Source organism: Pristis pectinata, chromosome 7, assembly GCF_009764475.1.
Source record: "Pristis pectinata isolate sPriPec2 chromosome 7, sPriPec2.1.pri, whole genome shotgun sequence".
Classification (NCBI taxonomy): domain Eukaryota; kingdom Metazoa; phylum Chordata; class Chondrichthyes; order Rhinopristiformes; family Pristidae; genus Pristis; species Pristis pectinata.
The window spans coordinates 23,627,711-23,650,023 of record NC_067411.1 but is presented as its reverse complement, the minus strand read 5'-3'; the positions used below and the strand labels follow the sequence as shown (position 1 = coordinate 23,650,023).

The 22,313-nt window shown below is 39.3% G+C and overlaps 1 protein-coding gene across 1 annotated transcript in view; it reads right to left on the bottom strand.

Moving 5' to 3' along the window:
* Window positions 1-15,814: 15,814 nt before the first annotated feature.
* ap3b1a (adaptor related protein complex 3 subunit beta 1a) overlaps window positions 15,815-22,313 on the bottom strand; it is a 203,881-nt gene continuing 197,382 nt past the window's right edge. The window contains exon 27 of the mRNA XM_052019559.1: window positions 15,815-19,966. Coding sequence (XP_051875519.1) covers window positions 19,813-19,966 — 154 coding nt within the window. The 3' untranslated portion in view covers window positions 15,815-19,812. The remainder of the gene's footprint in view (window positions 19,967-22,313) is intronic.

Below are 22,313 nucleotides of genomic sequence, written 5' to 3'. Positions count from 1 at the left end.
AAAGTAGATAGCCAGCGCCTCTTTCCCAGGGCACCAATGCTCAATACAAGAGGGCATGGCTTTAAAGTAATGGGTGGGAAGTTCAAGGGAGATATCAGGGGAAGGTTTTTTACCCAGAGAGTGGTTGGGGCATGGAATGCGCTGCCTGGGGTGGTGGTGGAGGCAGGTACATTGGTCAAGTTCAAGAGATGGCTAGATAAGCATATGGAGGAATTTAAAATAGAGGGATATGTGGGGGGAAGGGGTTAGACAGTCTTAGGAGAGGTTTTAAAGGTCGGCACAACATTGTGGGCCGAAGGACCTGTTTTGTGCTGTACTGTTCTATGATTCTGTGATAAGATGCATCCAAGGTTGCTGAGGGCAGGATTTCCAGAGGTGCTGGCTTCAAATCATTCCCCATCCTTCTTGGATAGAGGTTTAGTGCCAGAGCTTAAGAATTAAAAATGTTACAATCTTGTTCAAAATAAGGGGAGAAGGATAAAGCTGGCAACTGCAGGTCATCAGTTGATGGGGAATAATCCATGAGGAAAGTTAAGAGCCCCTTGGGTGTGGGATTAATAAAGGCAAGCCCACATAGATTTCTAATGGAAATTTGATTTGTCTATATTGCTTGAGTTTTATTTTGATGAATTAACAAAGAGGGTTTGTGTGGTTGAGGGCAGTGCAGTTGATGTTGGTTATGTGGATTTTCAAAAGCGACTGATAAAGTATCACATAAAATATCAACATTTAGCCATTTGCCCTGATGGCTCATGTGGCTCCATGTCAAATTTTGTTTGATAATACTTCTGTAAAGCACCAAGAAATTTTGCTAATTTGTGTGTGCTTTGTTGTTAAGCTTCTTAGCTAAGATGAAGTTTATGGGATAAGGAGGCAGCAGTAGGTGCATACAAAACTGGCTGAATAGAAAACAGAGTTCCTGTAAAAGGCTTCTAAGCAAACAAGGATGAAATGTACAGTGGAATTCCATTTCATAGAAAGAATAAGGAAAGACAATACATACTACATGATATAATTTTAAAAGGGTACAGGGAAAAAGAGATGTGGAGGTGTTACTGCTCTTGTGCACAAACTTTTGACACAAGAGTGGCTAACAAGGTCTATGGGATCCTGGACTTTTAATCAAGGCACAAAGGTGAGGAGTTACCTTTAGTAGAGGAAGCACTAAATCAGTCCCAAGTGCATTGTTGAATGAATGTGAAAGCTTTGGACATGCCGGAAGAATTTACCAGATTAGTAGCTTGGATGAGGGATTGCAGTCACATGGACGGCCTAGAGAAGATGGAATTGTTCTAGAGAAGAAAAAATGAAGAGGAAATTTGGTAAACAAGTTTATTTTGTTTGTTCCATTTTTGGGGAGCATTTAGGGGAGCAAGGCCAGCATTTAGTGACCATCCCTTATTGTTCTTGAGAAGATGGTGGTCCTTCTGGTGATGTTTCTCCCACAGTACTGTTGGGAGCTCCAGGACTTATACCCAGTGGCTACGAGGAATAGTGATACCTTTCCAAATCAGGATGATGGTGGTGGTGGTGTTCCCATGCACCTGAAGTCCTTGCCCTTCATTATACTAGTGGCAGAGGGTTTGGGAGGTGCTTTAAGAAGAGTCTGGGCAGGTAACTAAACTTCATTTGCAGCAGATGGATTAGCAATCAAGTGTGTTGCATATCTGGGATGGTGTCAAGTTTCAATGCTGTTGGTGCTACACCCATCCGGGCAAGAGGAGAGTATTCCATCACACTCCAGACTTGTGTCTTCAAGAGTGGAAAGCATGTGGGGTGCCGGGTGGTAAGTCACTCACTGCAGGTTAGCCTTCTGGCCTGCTCTTTTGGCCTCAGTATTTATGTGGCTGATACAATTTAGTTTGTTTCTGGTTCGTGGTGACCACCCTCCCCCTCACCCCCAGGATGTTGATGTTGGAAACTCTGCAATGATAATGCTATTGCATGTCAAGTGTTCAGTCTCTCAAATTGAAGATGGTCATTGTCTGGGATTTCTGTGGCACAAAGGTTACTTGCCCATGACTGAATGTTATTGAGGGCTGGACTGCTTTATTTGCTGATGATTCATAAATGGAGCTGAATTATTGTGCAATTATTAATGAACAACCCCATTTCCCCATTTCTGACCTACTGATGGAAGCAAGGTCATTTTTGAAGATAGTTAGGGCTAGGACACTGCCCTTAGGAACTTCTGCAGTGATGGCCCAGAGCTGGGACCCATCCACAACAGCTTTGTGCATGATAAAAGTCTGAACCTTGGAGTATTTTCTCCTCAATGTCCATTGACTTTAGTTTCATCAGGGCCCATGGGTGAAAGTGACTTAAATTTCTTACTAGTATGGTTATGTATTTTTTTCACTGGTGCAGCCTTGTCCTAAACATAACATTGGTCACTTTCTTACTTATAGTGTCTTACTTTCACTTCTGCCATGGCTTCTTGGTGCCACACTCAATGAAAGGCTGCCTTGATATCAAGAGCAGTCACTCTCACTTCACCTCTGGAATATAGCTCTTTGGCACATACTTAGGCCAAGGTAGTGGTGAAGTCTACAGCTACTGGTCCTGACAAACCCCAACTGGACATCAGTGAACAGGTTGTTGTTGAGTAAGTGCTTCCTGAAAGGACTATCAGCAACCCCTTCTGTCACTTTGCTGATGACTACGAGAAGACTGATTGGGTGGTAATTCGCCAGATTGGATTTGACCTGCCTTTTGTGAGCAAGACATACCTGGAAAATGAAAATCAGGCATAAGCTGTACAAACATTTTGTACATCAGCCTGTGAGCAGGGATTGTTCCTTTTTTCTGTCAGAATCAACCATATCCCTTAACAAATCCATGAAAAAAGATCAGCAACCCAGAGGCAAATTAATAAAAGTAGTGTGGAGACACGGTGTTACAGTCATTTGAAGGGGCTAGACACTAACTTTACCATAATCCAGACACAATCCTGAAACAACAATGTATTCAACATAAATAATAAAAGCAAATCTGTAAAATTACAGGCTTCCAGGCATTTTATATGCAGCAAACTGCACAGTACTGTGGTGATCACTACAGTAAAATACAGAGTGGCATAGAACAATAAAATCTTATGGGGTGTTTAAATACATAGTTTTTATGCTACCAACTGTCTGATAAGTTCAGACGCCCATAACTGGAATGGCCTTTGTGGTGTATTAGAAGAGGTGGGAACAGAAGAGAAAGGCAGCTAATGGAGAGTAGCAAAAGGGATCAAGAAATTTAAATTGCATTGATCGCAGAACTATGTTAAAAACCAGGAGGGTCTTTATGTTAAAAACCAGGGTGTTAGATTCTTCACATTAGTCTTCACAAATGAAGATCCTGGTCAGTGGTGAAGTCCAGTCACTTTGGCTCAGGATTCCGTGTGTGAATGTGTGAAGAAACGATTTAGGAAATTAAATGTCAATGAGAGTCCTGCTAGATTCCATAAAATCCTAAAAGAGATGAAAGGGGAAATAGTGAGGTTCTGGGTAATAACTTCAGAAAGCTCCATAAATACACAAGCTATATCTGAGCTCTGATAGCTTGGCATTATTATCTTGACATTCAAAGAGAGTGAGACATGAAGCTGGCAATTATAGACCACAGCGAGTTGAACATCTGTAGTGTGGAAAATGCTTGAGAGCATTATATGGGAGTTATCAATGCTTATCCAAAGAGCATAAAGACATAAGGAGAAGTCAGCACAGCTTTATTACCCAAGCAACATGCCCAAGTGATTTGCTGGAATTCTTTGAGGAGTTAACTAAACCAGTTAAATGAGGGGTGCTCAGTGGATATAATGCCCTTGCATTTTCACATCATGCTGATAAAGTTCCACAAGTGAGAAAGAAATTATTGGCCAATTAGCTGACTGAATTGAAAAATACCTCAGCATTGCAAAGCATAATCAGGTGATGGTAAGTGGGAAAGCTTGGTCAGAAGGACAGGAAGTAATGATGTTCTGCATTCATTTTGCTGGATCCCCTGCTGTTCAAACTATTCATAAATGATTTAGAAGATTACATTTCATGTAAAGTATAAAATTTGTCAATTATAACCTGCTGTGCAACCAAGCAATAAATTTAAGGGAAATAAACTCCTGTACACTTAAAGAGAGTGGTTCGACTGAGGAATAAATGATAGGTCTTAATGGTTGAATTACTTAATGATGCAGATAGGAGAGGGGAAAGGGGTTGGCCATAAAGGACCGAGATGAGGAGAAATTTCTTTACTCAGAGGACTGTAATGATGTACTCCAGAGGGCTGTGACTGCATAGTCACTGAGTATATTAAAGGTTGAGATCAAATCATTTTTTGCACACCAAGAGAATCAATAGATATGGGGAATGGGGCACAAAGTAGATGCGAGGTACAGGGTCAGCCATGATCTTAATGAATAGTGGTGCAAGCTTCTGTTTCTATTTCTTGGAGACCCAAGGGTGCTGGTAGATTTGTCACTCAACACATCTAATTGATATGAAGCAGCATCAGTGCCAAAAGGATGTTAAATTATATTATCAAGTAACAGAACATGGATCAGAGGATGTAATGATCAAGCTGATGTGTTTTCTATCACACAACAGTGGAAGGAACAGCCACCAACCAAAAATAATTGCTGTTGATCAACTCAGCTCAAAAGAATTAAGTAACTGGTTATCAGAGATGGAGATCCTGGGATTACTGCTGGGTTTGGAAACAAGAAATTGTGCATGGAAGGTAGCAGCCATTGACGGAATGGTGAAGATGTCAGGGCAGATGAATATTATGAAGTCTCACTTGATAGCCTTACAGAATAAGGGAATAGTTACATAATATTGTGGCCAGTCAGAAAGGAGCAGACTGACCATTTCCCACTCCACAAGTCTGTATCCTTATTTCCGTTTTATGATACAACATTGCCTTCATCATAGTTCGTAATTAGAAGAATATATTAAACTACAGAATTATAAAGAACAAAAAGAATAAATAGCTAGTCATTCATTTAAAACACTGATTCCATCTCCGATCCAGTTGAATTGCTGAATTGTTGATTGAATTGCTGTGTTGCATTGTAACATCATTGAATTCATTCATTATTCTATTTGTATATACTTTTCTGAATAGTTGCACATTTTACTGCTTTAGAGCTTGACAACTTGGTGATGTTAGGGTGATTGCACTTCATTGAAAGTATTTGTCTTGTTTTATGAATGTGGGGCAAAAGACTGATAAATTTCTTTCACCATCTCAGCCATCTGAAATGTAATATAAGAATAAAACTCAGATTAAATAAAACCAAAACAGCTGGATCTTTTACATGAGAGTTTAAATCTAAATGAGTACCCAAAGGGAGCAACACTTTACTTCACAATTCTTATTGTTGGTTTATATACAGAATGTAGGCCCTCATTAAAACCCAGAGACCTTGAAACCTCCCAACAAACTATGGGCACAGTTGATGTTACAAATCATTGCTCTCTTCTTTCTAAATACAAGCCTTGACTTTCTCTATTTTTTCTACAATATATTGTTCAAACATTTGGTGCTTGAACAAACTAAGCAGCACATTTTGCTTTATTTCCTGATTGCTTTATTAACAAAAGAAACAAATCAAGTAGGCTGTCACAATATTGAATCCTTTTTGTAGCTCTTTAAATGATTTCCTCTCGTATTCTTTAATAGAATGATGAGTTTATTGTGGTTGCCTTAAGTAAACTAAACACAGAACAAGCTTGAGTACAAATGGGGGAAAACCTATGAAAAGACACTTCACATTGAATTCTCTTTGGAAGGACAATTTACTGTCATTGTAATGTATGGAATTCAGATCTCACATTTGCTGGCTTTTTAAAAAAATACAATTAATTAAGAGAGTTGGATAGAAAAGCCAAGTAATGCAAGGCGTGTACTTGAAGGGTTGGTAGCAGCTGGTTGAATGCTCTTATTCACGTCTTTCATGTGGTGTCAGCGTCAAAAGTGCACATGTGCTGCATAAAGTGGTGAGAAGAGTGCCTCAGAACCATTTTTACTCCTACAACACGCACCCTTCTCACTTCCGATAGAAGATCATTTGGCTTATCATATAGATTACCTCTATAATTCTATAGACTACGTTCTTATCTCAGATGTTTTAAATTTATTGAAAAAAATCATGACCTATTGAAACTAAGATAATGCCAATATTAATCACTTTCAAATATTATATGGATGTGTATGCATACATACGTATAGTTCAAACATGGTCAATTATATGCTTGGTCTTTGAGCACAGGAATAATTAATGATAATTTCATACTGACAATAGGACTAACACCAGTGCTGTTTGGGTATCGTTCTATCAATTGTGCAAATCTGAATAGTTGTTACAGTTTAGTATTATCAATATCAGGAAGCAGTTTTACTTACATCAAGGAAAATTACTAAGATGTAATGACACTAAGGAACTGAAAAGACATGATGAAAGATATAGAATGATGAGGAGCGATAGACTGAAGGAAAAGATATGTGGTCAGTGTGAGGGGTCCAGATTTTCCCCAAATTGTTTCTGAAGGGCTGCCAATGCCTTCACCAACTCAAACCACTGACACAAGTTAAGAAAGCAGTTGCAATTTGGATGTGGAGAGGGGAAAACAAAATAGCTGAAAGGATTTGTAGTTAACTAATTCAGTCTAGTCTTAGAGGGATTAGCAATTCTTTTGTATTTGTTAATCTATGTATATATGCTATACAAAGATCACAATGTCTTTCCCAATCTGTTCTGCCATGTTTGAACAGTTCAGTGTTTATTAAAGCTTTGTTGCTTCATACAGTGATTACTGCACATCATCTAATAAACCCCTTGCAAGGAACAAATCACCCACTTTTGTGCAGATGGAGCTAAGTTCTTGAGCCATGCAGCAACAAATGGTTCTGGTATGTTCTTCCAGTGTGCCTCGCCTAAGGAACTGAAACAATTTGGACCTAAGTTAACTGCCTTATATTTCTTCTTGAAACCTTTACAGAAATATAAATTCAAATTTCCTTTGTAATGTTCCATGCTCATTCAGTGTTAAAGCATTTCATGAATTTCTTTGCCAAATGAGCTCAACATGTAACTATGTCACTAATGTTTGAAAGTTAATTAATGGTCTCTGGGTTTAAGAACACACGTCATTCATACAGAGCATGCTACAGAGCTGACTTTTTATTGCACCTGTTCAGCAGAAATTGGGCAGCTGGCAGACAAAGTGGCCAGTGGGAAGCTTTCATTCTGACCTTACTGTCTTTCTACTGGTTCCAATTGAACCTGCTCTTCCTTATAAGAAATGACAATTCCCAGTTATATTGCTGTACCCCCTGATAAAACCCGTCTATATGGCAGTTTGCTACATCTTGAGAGGAAAAGAAGCAAATCTGCTGCTGCTGGAAACCCAAAATGCCAGGGACACTCAACAGGTCAGGAAGCAGCTGTGAAGAGAGTATCAGAGCTAAGATTTTTGGTTGATAACCTTTTAAGTCGATGAGTTCTGAAACTTTTTGCTTTGTTCTCCACGGATCTGCCTAATCTTAAATACCCACAGACTTTTCTGTTTATATTTTGATTGTTTACATTTAAATATAACTTCAGTGAAAAGATTAACTCAATTGTTTTAGCCAACTAACCTTTCTGATAAGATGTAGTCAACTACCAATGTGTATTGTTTATTTTTTTAAAATGTAACATCGCCTACAAAAATCTTTTTCTTTTAGCAAGGATACAAGTGAAAGCCAGTAGGTTTTGGTACCTTTTGGAATTGGACTCAAGGGAAGAGAAGAGAAGGAGTGAATTCAAAAAAGGGAATGAGGACTGACATCTTTCAGAGGAAAGAGAAAAAGATGACGTTGATCATGACGCATGAAATAAAGAGGCTGGGAAACGAATGAGAAAACAAACAAAACAACAAAAGCAAGCAGGAGTATTAAAGGCATGCAGTGGCAGAAAATAACTTGAGGCAGCTGATTCCGTGTCTCAGTGAGATTTATATTGTCGAAATAACTATCTGCTGTCTGTTTATTTTAAAAAAGGTTCCTGTGTTCTACACTTTTAATTCCTTTGGGAAAAGGCCAGTTGTTTTTTTAATAATGATGCTTAACAGTCAATCCCTCCACTTTGGTACCATATTTGACCCCCAGGGACAGAAAAGGGCAAAGTCCTATTGGCAAAGGTTGAGTAAGATTGGCCTAGAAGAATGAGAGGTGATATCTTTGAGAACTATAAGTTTCTCAGTATGGCAGAATAGATGCCAAGACGCTGGTTCATCTGGTGAGAGGGCTCAGAACTAGGGAGCATAATCTCAGGATGAGATTGGCCATTTAGAACAGAGACAACAAGAAATTACTCAGGGGTTGTAAGTCTTTGGAATTCCCTGCATCACTGAACTGTTGATGCTCAGTCATTTATTATGTTCAAGGCTGAGAACAGTAGGGGTTTGGACACTTAAGTAACCAGATGAAATGAGGATGGTGTAGGAAGGTGAACAAGGCACAAAATCAGCCACATTCTTGCAGTGGCAGACCAGGCTGGAAGAGTCATCTGATTTACTTCAGCTTCTCTTCCTTATATAACACAATCACCAACTTAAATAAAGCGTCTCAACCAAAAAATGTTTTCTTGTTTCATTGCTGATGTAATTAGTGTCTATTTTCAGTACAATTTTATTCATGAGCATAGAACCTCTTTTTAATTGTACATATACTCCTAAAACAACTGACTATTCCATCTGTCCTTACAAAACAACTGTATGGAAATACAGGATTGATGGATGTAGTATTATCCAAGTATCTTTTCCAAGCTGCAGACTCCAGTACTGTTCCAAATAACATGTTTACTAGCTTTTTTGCTACTTTACTCTCACAATAATTAACTTACACTAATTAACCCAGAATGGTACCTGCCACTTCTTTGTCCAATCACTTGAAAGTAACCTAACTTTCTGAATCTGTTTTGTTTCATATTATTAAAATTTGCTCTTAATACCACCTTTTTCAACTCCTCTCACTACACATGCTTCTACTCAATCACAAATCTATCACCACCTCCTCACTTTCTCCCTCCTTATGCTACCTTTAAATTCTAACCTCTTGTCCCCAGTTCCCACCCCCCAGCCTAGTTTTCTCAGCTTCCACCCCTACCCAGTCACTTCCATTATCCTGAGACCTGTGTTCTTTCCCTCATATTCCAGCCAGCCTAATACAAAAGCTGGTTTTGGAGTTCTGAGCTGGGAAACTGGCAAATGAAACTTGAAGTGCTACAAATAGAACACAATAAATGCTTTAAAAACAAATCACATAGAAAGCATGGCACTTGAACAGGCCATTCGACCAAACTGATGCACACTTGCATTTACTTTCAATTTGAGCAGTCATTCCCTTTCCCAGTCATCCAACTCTATTATTTTTAATAACTTCTCCCTAATGTGTTTATCCAGCTTCCCCTTACGCCATTGACTTCAACTATTTCAGCAAGTTCGGTAAGCAAACTGAACACTGGATAGAGTTCCAATGGGATTTATCAGTGATTATCTTACATTCAGGGCCCAAGTTTTGGTCATCCCAGTAGCGCAAACAACTTCTCTATACCTACCCTACTAAACCCTTTCAAGACCATGTCTTCACTATACACCACTAAAGATTGATAAATCAGTAGCCACATCCAACCAATGTTATGAATTGTGACTGAGGGCAGGGGGCTAGAATGAACAGGTCAAGGATGTATCTTCAAAAGCTGGGCTTCAGTCCTGAGGTAGGCATGAGAGGGAACAGGCTGCGTGTTAGCCAGCGCAGGTATAAGAGATGGAGGGCCATCAGTTAGAAATATGTGGATGGTCATTCCTAGGGTCAGAGGAGGGGCCTGAGGCTAGAAGGAAGACAAGGAATTTTAAAGTGAAATACATCTAACAGTTCTTGAGAGGAAAATAAAAATCATGTTTAAAATAAATCATTGCTGATACCCATCTGCACAAAACAAGGGCAGCAAATAAAATAAATCAAACATAAACAAAAAGATATCGGTACTTCTAACAAAAGGAGCACACTGGTGAGAGAGCTTGGAGCAGCAAGCTACATGCAGCTGAGATGCAAGTGTAACAATCGTGTAGTAACAGGAAGCGTGTATTAATATATGGATGATATTGTCTAGGAGTGACATATAAAAGTCCATGCTTTCCTTTGACTCACTGATCCCCATTGCTGGTGGAGACAGACTTTCACTGAACATGCCCTTCAGGATCCTTCTAATCACTAAAATATTTGCATTATTTAGATGTGGGAGCTTTGCATTAGTTTGGGGGCAAAGATGAAATAACAGGGAATTGGAGATAAAGTTGCCTGGCTCATTTTTTAAATTCATTTTAAAATGATCATGAGACTAAATGGAACTCCACATTGTCAACTTGAGGGCTTTGTTGCACTGTTTAAACATCAATTTGGCAGGTGGAGAGAATGAAAAGGTGAGCAATAGATGGATGCTGCAGCAGAATAAATATCGGCAAGTTAGTTGACTTTTCTTAATGATAAAAAAATCCTTGTATTCCTTTTATTCAGTCTTATTTTCATATGTCCAACATTGCATTCAAATTGATGGTGGGTTGTGTGGGAAAAGGGAAGGACTAATTCAGGCTGAGGGTATCTCTTTGGAGTGGTATGTGTGGGCTTTAAGGTTGGCTGATTTCTTTTACATTGCCTGCAGCACACCCCGACCTTTGGGATTTCTGAAGTTGCTATTCCATCACGTTCCAACTCTGCCTCAGAGTTTGTGCTCTACTGCTCTCCCACTTCCCACCAACATCCTGTCACTCACAATGGGTCAGGTTTTCAACTGCTCTAAGATCATTGGCTGCCTTTCCCTGATCCAGTGCTGTTCCTTCTTGGGTGGAATCCTCTGTTGGAAGCCCAGTTTCCATCACCTAGGTACGAGGCACCACATTGCCCCTCCCAACATAAGAGGCCACCTACACTGACAGCTAGTGAGGGCCTGAACCACCACCAGCCCACCCCCCCCCCCAGGCTCATCACGGTTAAAGCTGACACTCTTTGCTTTATTTGTCCAGGTACATGTGCTTCTACCAAGGCCAGTATTTACTGTCCAACTTTAAGTGCCCACAAGAAGGTGGTGGTGAGGCACCTCTTGAATCCCTGCAGTTCTTCTGAAGGTACTCCTACAGTGTTTTTGACTGATAGATTTCAGAATTTAGATACAATAACAATGTAGGAAAAATAATATACTTCCAAAACAGGGTATTGTGTGACTTAAGTGGGATCCCTCAGGTGGTGGTGATCTCATGTACCTGCTGATCATTCGACCCTTGATGATAGGGGTACAAGATCTGAGGGGCGCTATTGGAGTAGCTGAGGCAGGTCACCTTGCAGATGACATATGAACTGCAGCCACAATAAATCAATGTATATGGCAGTGGACAGGGCATCAAGCAAGCTGGCTGCTTTATCCTGGATGGTGCCAAATTTCTTGAGTGTTCCTCGAAATGCACTCATCCGGGCCAGTGGAGATCTTCCATTGCACTCCTGACGTGACCCTTATAGATGGTGGATGGGCTTTAGGATGACATGAGGTAGTTCCCTTGCCACAGGATAATCAGACTCAAAACTACTCTCAAAGTCACAGTATTTATTTGGTAGGTGCAGCTGAGTTTGTGACTATAAGAGCAGTTCAGAGGCCGAGTATACTGTGGTAACTCCCAGAATGTTAATAGTGGGGTCATGGTGATGGTAATGTCATTGAACATCAAAAACAGGTAGCTAGACTCTTTTTTGGGAATGGTCATTTGTTTGGCATCCTTACCACTATTCAGCGCATGCCTGAGTGTTATCTAGGTCCTGCTGCATGCAGGTACAGGCTGGTTCATTTGCTGAGTTGTGAATAAAATTGAACAATAGGGATGTTTGCTGATGATTGCACACTTTTGACCTTATGACAGAAGGAAGGTTCACACGTAAAGCAGCTCAAGCTGGTTGGGCCTAAGACAACATCCTGAGGAACTTTGCAGTAATATTCTGGGACTGGGAGTTATGACTCCAATCGCAAGAGTAATTTAATCTTGATCCCCATTGACTTCAATTTTACTGGTTTGAATGCCTTTGACTTTCACGAACTTTCAAAATTACTCAATATCTATTAAAAATAAAAATAACGTTAAGAAAATTAAAACTATTAAAACATTTTTAAAAAGTGTTCCGCAGCTGCATAGTTATCCCATTCATAATAATGGGATATTTGTTTCTAAACCAGGTTAAACCTGGCACAGGCTCAGCAGGCAGAACTCCCATGAGGAGTCCACCACTGCAGTGTTGTCCAATGGATGGCACTCCGCTGACTGGAAGGCTACACTGCAGCCACCACTTGGGAACTGTACAGTTACTGGTTTATCTGCTGGCAGATCTGGGTGGATCTCAGTTGATGTTTCCTGTCTTACACCACCCACTCATTGCTTAATGTTTTATTCCATTCACAAATGGCTGCTTAACGATCACGATGGAGATGTATTCTGCTCTTACCTCCAATGTCTCGCTCTAATTTTGTAATAACTAATAACATGGTGTCTTTCTTTGTGCAGATCTCTCTCTCTCTCTCATACTCACGCACGCGCACACACACACACACCCTTACATATTACCAAGTGATTATCACAGTTGCTCAGTTTGCTTTCAAATTTCAATTACTATTTGAATATTATCTTAAATAAGGAGAAAAAGACAACCTCCCCACTTAAAAAAAAATAATCTACATGGAGTAGACTTGAATTAAGCATTTGAAATGTCTTCCCAAAGCTTGTTTCTCACCTCCCCCCCCCAAAAAAAATTAATTAATCAAGGCAGCTAGAAAGAAAAAGATGCTACTAATCTGGACCAGGAAATTGTGTAGTCTGAACATATCTAGTATAACCAACCTGCCTTCATGAGAATACATGAAATATAAAAAAGGGGCATAGGGTATACAGTCCCTGAGATCAATCAATAAGATCACAGCCAATCCTTCACCTTGTCCACTTTGCTACCCAATCCCCATACCCCACGATCCCTTAGTGTTCAAAACTCTATTGATCTTGGTCTTGAGTGCTTAACAACAGAACCTCCACAGCCTTCTGGAGCAGAGAGTTCCAAAGATTCATGATCCCTCAGATAGCAGAATCATGGTCCTGGCAAACATCAAAAATCCAAGACCAAAATTTTTGAAAGAGATTGAGAATCTCAATCAGAAATCTTAATGGAGCTATTAGAAACGTTATGGTAACTTATTAGTCAAAAATATCAGATTATTTTATTGGACAGTCAACTTAAGGCATTGCAAGAAAAAAAGTTGTCATTTTTCACCTCGGTATTTTGAGATACACATCACCTTTGGTAAAACAGGTAATTATGACAGAGCAATGTTCTTAATTAAAATTTCAATTTGACTACCACCTGGTGGTAGCACAGGGGAGTTGTGGTATGACAGGTAATTGCTGGCACTATAATATTAGAAATGCAATTGGAAATGTTTACTAAGCAGCATGTTTAAATGAGGAATGTGTGTGTGGAAATGTGCTTTACATTTGACAATATTTGGTTAGATAAATGCATCAGTGTAAGGTGGCAGGCGTGTGGGTGTGGGTGGGTGGAGAGAAAGGATGGGCAGCGTTAGAGCTGGTGTGTATTATGCCACACGTTCCAACTTCCATGAGAGAGTCATCTTAACATTTCAGTGTCTTTCACGATGACCAGGAGTATAAACCAGTTCTGGTCTTATTGTAGAGGCGCATTGTGTGATCCAAAGGTGTGATCTGTTTAAAGGAAAACCATGATCAGTACCTTGCAGGGTTGCTGAAAAGGTTAACACTAGTATAATACAGGTCTGTTTAGAAATCTGATCCAAAGGGTTTAACTGTCATTTTGTATATGTTCTGTCCTCTTGACAAATGTCTTCTGCGCATAAAAATATCTATCTAGATGATATCGGTTTGGTACAGCAGCCAGAGGCTGAGGGGGAGGTGTTGAAATGACCAGAGATAGCCACCAGAATGGAAGAAAAGAGAGAGGCTATTTGAATACTGATGTGTCCCTCAACAGCTTCCATTTCCATTAATGACATGCTCATCAAGGGCAAACAATGGGACCTGCTGCCGTTGATTTCCCTGTGCTTGTCAGTGTGTGTGCTGGTAACGCCATTCTGTCAGTCCCTGGCTGCAGTTAGAGACCTGCACACTAATGAGAAGTGCTCTCTGCCATCAGCACAGACAGGTGCTTCCGTAGCTGGGACATGCTCCATTCCCTTTCCCTAAACCGCTCTTTCTCCTTCTGAACACCCTGACAGACACCATGAAATGCAGAAATTAACAGCCCCATCATGTTGTGCTGCTGCTCGCAGAGAAAGCAGAAAATCAAGTTGTCACACTGTGTGCGGTGATAAACCTGCAGATCCATTCTCTATAGCTGCCCTATAATAGCAGGAGCCAGACAACTCGATGGATCATAGGCTGCGATATTAGCTTCAGCTGCATTTACCATATCATTAACACCTCGTATTTTCACAGCTTCCTCCAGTGCCAGAATCGGCACTAAGCTGAGCTTCACGTAAACAAGGCACATAATTGATATCTCTCACACTGTTAGCGATCTATGAATAGGGTATCTTTATAGCGTCAAATTAATTAAAGTACTGATTGCCCCAAATAACACAACAGCACATGTCGAAAGCGCTGAAAACCTGAACTGATAAATCCGTGCGAATGCTCGGGATTTCTGTGACAACAGCCACAAGAAATGACAAATTAAGGATACACAGCAGTGTTTGAAAAACACTACAGTGTTTATTTTAGGGGTTTGAACACCATAAGTCATAAGCACAAATGAATCTAAAGAAATGAACCACTGAAGATTAAGCGTGCTGCAATAAAATGTTTCAGTGTTTGGTATGTAAACCCTTTCTAATTGGTCTCTCACTTTATATGAATTAATCCTCTTCCTACCCTTGTACAAAGGGGATTGCATTTCTGCCAACACTGCTTGATAGCAGACCATTAGGAACACAAATGCACTGAGGGTTGAATTGCATTCAGATTTACCATTCTAGCTGTAACACGGAGCAGTTAGCTCAGATCAGCAGGCCTGTGCATGGAGAAATGCATGGTACCACTGCAAAATATTCTACTCTTCAGAAGTTTCAGCATGAGTATTGCTCTGGACTTCAGTGAAATTGCCTTCTGGAGTGTTCAATACATGGAGCTTCGAATTCTAACCCTGCATCGGTGGCATTAGAACTTTATTATTGTTGATGAGGAAATGTAGAATGCAACATTAATGTCCATAAAGTCAAGCAAATGATGTGCTATAATAGACGTTAGCACTCTGGCACAACATACACTTTAAGAATCATTGCTGGAAATGTAACACTTATGTCTGTCCACCCCTCCGAGATCATTAAAATATGTGGTGCCAAGATGGATGAGTGAACCCTGAGCACAAGTAAAGCATGGTACCTGCTGATTTCTGTGGCTAGGGAGAACAGGATATCATGTATTAAGCTACAAGTGAAGTCAGAGCCTAAAATTCTAAATTAATTTAACTGATTTTCATGAACTAGTTGAAAGTTGTTAATCCAATTGTAAATTCCTATTTGTCAGTCATAAAATGCACAACTCTTTCAATTGGACATTTTGTGAGTACAAAGTTATGTCTGCATAACTCCATATTAACCTGACATTTAATGAGAAAGCTTTTATTGTAGAAGAAAACATTATAATGTAGGTCTTGGAAACCTCTGCATATTACTACAGTGTTAATGAATCTTTTCCTTCAAATCATCATCACCACCACTTGCTTAAGGGTGCCAGATCACAATTTTATTTAATGCCAGACAGGTTGGAAAAAATCAATACATCAGAAACACTCATTTTATCACCGAGGTTGAGAGACGATGTCTTTAAAATAAGGAACGCTCAAGATGGCTGCTCACAAATCAGTCTGTGACCATAAATAGGTTCAATGGATTGAAAAGGAACCATGGAAAATATAACAAAGCCTTGCAAGAATCAATTTTCAGTCAGTTGGCAAAACCATCCCTGACAAGATTAATGAGAATGGGAAAAATATTTTAATTAAAGATGTTCTTAATTCTCAGCACATGGATACAGAAAGAAATTTAGAATTAGTTTTAAATCTGAACGTGCATTTAAACATTTACAAGACAGATGATCAATTTGAGATGAGGATTTCAATCCTTTCAAGGGAGTGCTGAAAGCCACAAACTTGTCAGTTAGATTGTCTTAGAAATATTACAAAGATCTATTTGGGTAGTGTAGACCATCGTCATGCATTAAACATCATCATAGTGTGGGGGTCAAATTAATACAATTGGAGCTGGTGGTGAAAGCGAAAGTCCGCTAAGATTTCATGAAACCAAGATGCTCTGGGTTCAAACGCATATTTAATATATATAAAGATATCAGACATCTCAAACAGAATGCTCAGAAAAAGGACTTGCATCATTGATAACTTTGATATCATCAACCAACCATTTCTTTAAAATGGTAGTGACTAGATTGACTTCTTTTTTTGTAGTGCATGTGGTCAATAGACTCTATAACTAACCCCATTGATTCAGCCAAGCAGTCACCTACAACAAGTGAAATGTAAACATACCATGTTTCATCCAATAGTTCTGTTCTTGTAATACCTTATGCCTTCCTAAAGTAAATATTCTACAGTTCACTGTCTATATAACTGATATATATGCGTCTCCTGTAACTACAGCAGTTAGATAGACAGCTGTCTGCAGTGAAGTGGAGAATATGTTCTCTAGAAATGCAATATTACTACAATTGTGGAATTGCTAGATGAATCGTGTGTGAATCACCAGTGAAATATAGCACATTCATATTGCACCCAGTAAATACTGCCGAGTCTGTTCCCATAAATGTTGCTGCCAAATTGGGTATGACAAAGCATTAAACAAATGAGGGGTAAAAAAAGAACAAAGATGGAAAGGCTATTCAAAAATGAGAACATATAGAAAGATACCACTTGAGAAATGTTACACTGTTAAGGCCAACTAGGTGAGGGAGGGGTAGAAGAAAGTGGATCAATGACTGTTATTTAAGTATTTGCACATTATGTTGAATTAAGTGAGCTTGTCTTTTGGTAAAGTTAGTGTCCAGAATTGCCATGGAAATATTGGAGACCATTAAGACTGGGCATTGGATACACAGATTAAAAGGAAGCACTGATATTTAATGTTTCTAAGCCAAAATCATAAAAAAGTAAAAATCGACCAGTTTTCACTGTTATAAAGTAAAATACTTAGATATAATATTTAAGATTGTAAATGATCTCTATCTTCCTATTTAATCTGATCTCTTTCCTGCAAAGCCTTTTCAGCAGATCTATCCACTCTATTAAATACTGCACAACAACCCTTGCCATTTCAGAATAAATTTGACTTGTTAACGCAGCAGGCTTTGTTTACCAAGCAAAATCTGCCAATAACAAATATGGTTCAATTATCATGTCAGAAATGTTCTCACAGAACTGGCTCTGAGGTTCACCAGCCTCAATAATCCTCTAGGTTTTTAAATCCAATAAAATCAAATGAGTGAGAAAAGCCATCAGTCCGTTAAAGTCGAAAGACATGCCATCTCATCTACAGAGAAACAGACCATTTCCATGTCTAGGCTGACAGAGCTGTCTGCACTGGGGATAGTACTATTCTATTTGATTTATGGTATAATAGTGTGACAAATGATGACAAAAATAAACTTTTACTGCAGTGAACTGCTCCTTTATTTATGAAATTTTGCCAAGTACTGAAATCTTTTATCTGCAAGTTGTACACGGAGTGGAAACGAGTGATTATGGTGCAGTAATAGTAATACAGTGATGGAGGCAGACTCTGCTGTAAATGGATTGAGGTAAAATAGCTACCGCACCATGATAAATGTGAACAGCGCTTTGCTGACAGATGATCTAACAGGTGTTCATAACAACTATATAAGAGGATTTATTTATGACTGGCCACAGCCACAGTACTGTAAATCAACTGAAGCAGCTGTACACCAGCAAACACAAGTCCCTAATGTAACAACTACACAGAACATGGGGAAAAATACTGTTTGGAATCCTAATCATTAAATAATTACTGCACACATATAGACCAAATCTAGTTGCAGCACTCAGCCATTTGGAAATTTAATAAGCACACTTTTGCATTTTACTTCCAAAACAAATGATGGAGGAAGAAAATAAACAGCATTACAAGCATCTCCAAGTACTGTTAGTGACTATTCTCAATAGACTAACAATAGTAATTGGAGAACTGGCACATAATCAAGATTAAGATGCAAGCAAGCTGTTCCATAAACAGCCATTTCCCCCTTTTACTTTGACATGGAAAAAAAAGCTACCAAGATTTATTACATTATTTTCCAATTTGTTCTAAAACAAAATAAATCAAGCACAGACTACTTTTTTCCCATTTATGATTAGGAAAAGCTGCTTTAAACTCCAAGAAATTGCATTCTGCAAAAATCATCCAGAAAGATCTAAACAGCAAACTCTGTAAACTCTAATAATCATTGGTAAAATATTGTTGAGGTATTTTTAAGCATGTTTACTAACAATTACCTCATTGAAGATTCTGTTCTACTCAAAACCATCTCAGTATTTTTTTAGATCTTTAAGAATGGCATGATTCAGAACCATTACAACAGGGAGAAGGAAGGAGTTAAGAATACTGTTCCTCTTTGTAGCCTTGCAATACTGCTTGATGGTGACTCCTTTCCAAGCTTCTGAAATGTATGTAACAAGCCAGCCACTAGGAGGTGTATGAGAACAATTTGAAGCTAGTTCCTTAATGAAGGAGATGGGATCTGAAGGAAAGTGTGCTCTCCAAAATCTGACACATGATGTGTGTTGGTAACAGAATCCTAGCTGCTCAAACCCTAGAAGCCAAAGTTTGCTTATGACATTTGCAGAATACATTTTACTACTAGAACTGATTGAATTCAGATAATGATTTACACTTAAATCAACATTTCTTGCATTTACACACCAAACTGCTTTGTACTTTTACCAAGGATTGTTTTAATTTCAGAGATCCAGTGTTTCACTTTCTTTAGAACGATCCAAGAAGTGAAAGCATCCTATTTGACCACAATTATATAGGCACGACACAAAGTACTGAGATAAGCTCTGCAGTGTGAAGGGTCTTAAAGCAACATTAAAGCAAACAGTAATCAAAAATTACTTTTGGACAAAGATATAAATTTCTTTGGATGAATTTTACTTTTGGTTTTGAATTTTGTACCAATACAATTTCAGTCAAATGTGGGAGGGGCTGAGGATGACTGAGAAGATATTATGGCACAACTTTTTTCTAGAATTCTTCACAAATAGACTGTACGTCTGGGCATGATCCTTTTGCAACCATCTTTACTTTCAGATACATTTCTTGGAAACCAGTTATGATTAGTTGCTCCACACATCTCTGGAGAGAGCCAATGCAGAACAACAGGTTACAATGTTAACCCGCATTCAACATTTACCCACAAGAAAAATGTACCCTTAGCAACATATGGAAATAATCAATGGAAAACATAGCCAACTCCAAAGTTAGTATCTCAGAGTTTAGTTAGTTATATGGAAATGTGTTGGCTTATCAATCAGCAAAGTTAAATGTATTGAGTTTAGGTAAATATTGGAATTTCAAAGTAGGATGCAAGATTGCAAGTGTGTAGTGGAAGGGAATCTATTATAAGTGAAAAATGATAGCAGTGGCTAGCCAGCACACCGTCTGCTAGACGCTTGCTTGTAGATCTACCCTGTTCACTCTTGAGACAGCACAGTCTTAAGTTCTCGCAGCAGTACTGAACCAATCACAGTCTTTTCCGTGTTTATGCTGAGTTGTACTGTTGAGCCTTCCTTCACTTGCATTGTGATTAGTACCAAAGCTCCACTGTTCACAGTTTTAGCTGCAAATCTAAAAACAGAAGTTAATTTAATAAACTAATAATTTATTTCCTCGTACAATTAGAAACACTTGCAGATCATGCAACGGACACGTACATGTCGCAAAGTATATATGTAGGCACAAAGACTACAGTGTAATGTTATATCCATGCATGTATGAAGACCACAAAAGATAAACCACATCCTTCATCCAATACTGGAAGGAAGCCTACTTTAACTATTTGTAGGGAGATTAACCATTTAACACAAGTGAAAATGTCACCACAATGTTTTTGATAGTCATGCATGGCCATTCCCGAGTTTTGAAGAGGCTAGATTGTCACCATCTTTGGGCTGTGTTAGCACTTAATAGGTTTCTGTTGCGGGCCTGGTACACCCCTTAAGCACTACAAACAACAGCAACCCAGCCATACAGGATGTAAAATTTCACTTTGGTGTCTCATCCCTCATTTGTTTTGCATGCTTGTTTACTTTTGCTTTGTGTGACTCTGTAGGGAGAAAATGATCGTTGCCAAATGCCCTGGGAAAAGCACCACTTGTGGCTATGCCTTTAAATAGGTTAACACTGCCATCTTGATTCAATTTTCTTAGCATTACTGTTTCACATTTACTAATAAGGACAGCATTTTAATCCATTTTAGAATTGCTCGTTAAAGCTGCGATAAAGGATAAATCAGAAAAGTGCAGATTGGCTTGTTCAACCTCCAACTCAAACACCAAAGTGATGATCTAATCTGCCTACTGTTGAGACAAGTCTAGAGACTTTGTTTTAACTTTAATGTTGTGAGGACACCTTTTTGGTTTGTAGAAAAACTCCCACAAAAGAATAGGTCCTGGGGATTGAGAAGGAACAGAGTGCCACACCTACAGCACATATGACATGGGATTTCTTCTTAGTTGGTCCTTTGGAATAGAGAATGACTTGCTTCCACTCCAATTTTGTGGGTTCTAAGGCCAAAATGGGAACTATACACTGTTCCACAGAGAGGGCAGGAGTGCACGACTGAGGAGTTTGTAAATTGGTAGTCTCCTCCTCCTGTTTACATGGGGCTTCCGTGTGCTTCAGACATACAGACTCCAGGATTTGCAGTCCATCCTGAATGCACCTTCTCTGCTTTGAGCAGTCATGGGTCAGGATTCCCAGAGTCAGTGGGGTTGCTGCATTTCTTCAAGGCTGCTTTGAGCACATCGAGTCATTTACTTTGCTTGGTAATCTCTTCCTGTGACAGAGTTCAGAATGGAGTCTGTTTTGAGTGCTTGGCATGTGAATAATGTGGCTTGCCCAATGGAGCTGATTGAGTGTAATTAATGCCTTAGTGCTGGGGATGTTAACCTGGGAGAACACACAGATATTGCTTCGCTTACCCTTCCAACGAATTTTGAAAGATACTACCAATATTGTCTCTGTAAGTGCCTTGAGTTGTTCTGAAGGTTGTGCAGGTTTCAGCAGCTTATAGAAGGGCAGGGACCACGAATTTTGTGCCAGGTTTTGATCTTCAAACACCTTTTACCTAAACTGGTCAAAGGCCATGCTAGTTCATTGAATTTCATTGCCAATGTCTACCTTTTACTGAAATGTGGAAAGTAATTCCCATTTTGTAGCATCTCACCGTGAACCTTTATTGTTAGAGACCAGTGTTGTGCAGCAGAGGGAGGTGGGGGCTGAAGTCGTAAAGGATCTTTGTTTTGCAGGTGTTGATCACAAAGCCCAGACTCTTGTGGTTTTCAGTGAATGAGCTTTGCTTCTGAGCACATGCAAATGCAAGCACTGTTGGCATACTGCCACTCAGCTATTGAGGTTGGGGTGACCTTGGTTTAGTAGTGGAGTCAATGTAGGTTGAAGCATTTCCCACTAATTCTAAAGATTAGCTGTGTTCCCACAGAAAGTTTGTTGGAGGTAAGGTGCAGTGAGAAAGATTGAGAAAAGTGTTGGGGGCAATGACATAGCCAAGTTTGACATCAGTCTTCACTGAGTTGGCTCTGTTGCAGATCTATTGGTTAAGATCATTGCTTGCATGCCATCATGATGCAAGAATAAAATGGTGACAAATTTCTGTGGGTAGCTAAATTTGAGAAGGATGTTCCACAGTCCTTCCTGAATGATGGAGTCAATACCTCCAGTGAGGTCAAAATTGGTCGAGTATAATAGCTAGTGCTGCTCCAGGCATCTCTGTTGAGGTTTTTGCACAGTGAAGATCTAGGAAGGTCATGAGATTGACATTTGCAAGGCTAGCATAGTTTTCCCAGAAAACAGTTTTACATCTTGGGTATGTAAAGCATTCGTAAATGAAAATATTACACAATGCCACAGCTTTCCATTTGTCATACAATCCTTCAAAATAAAGGAACAATGCATT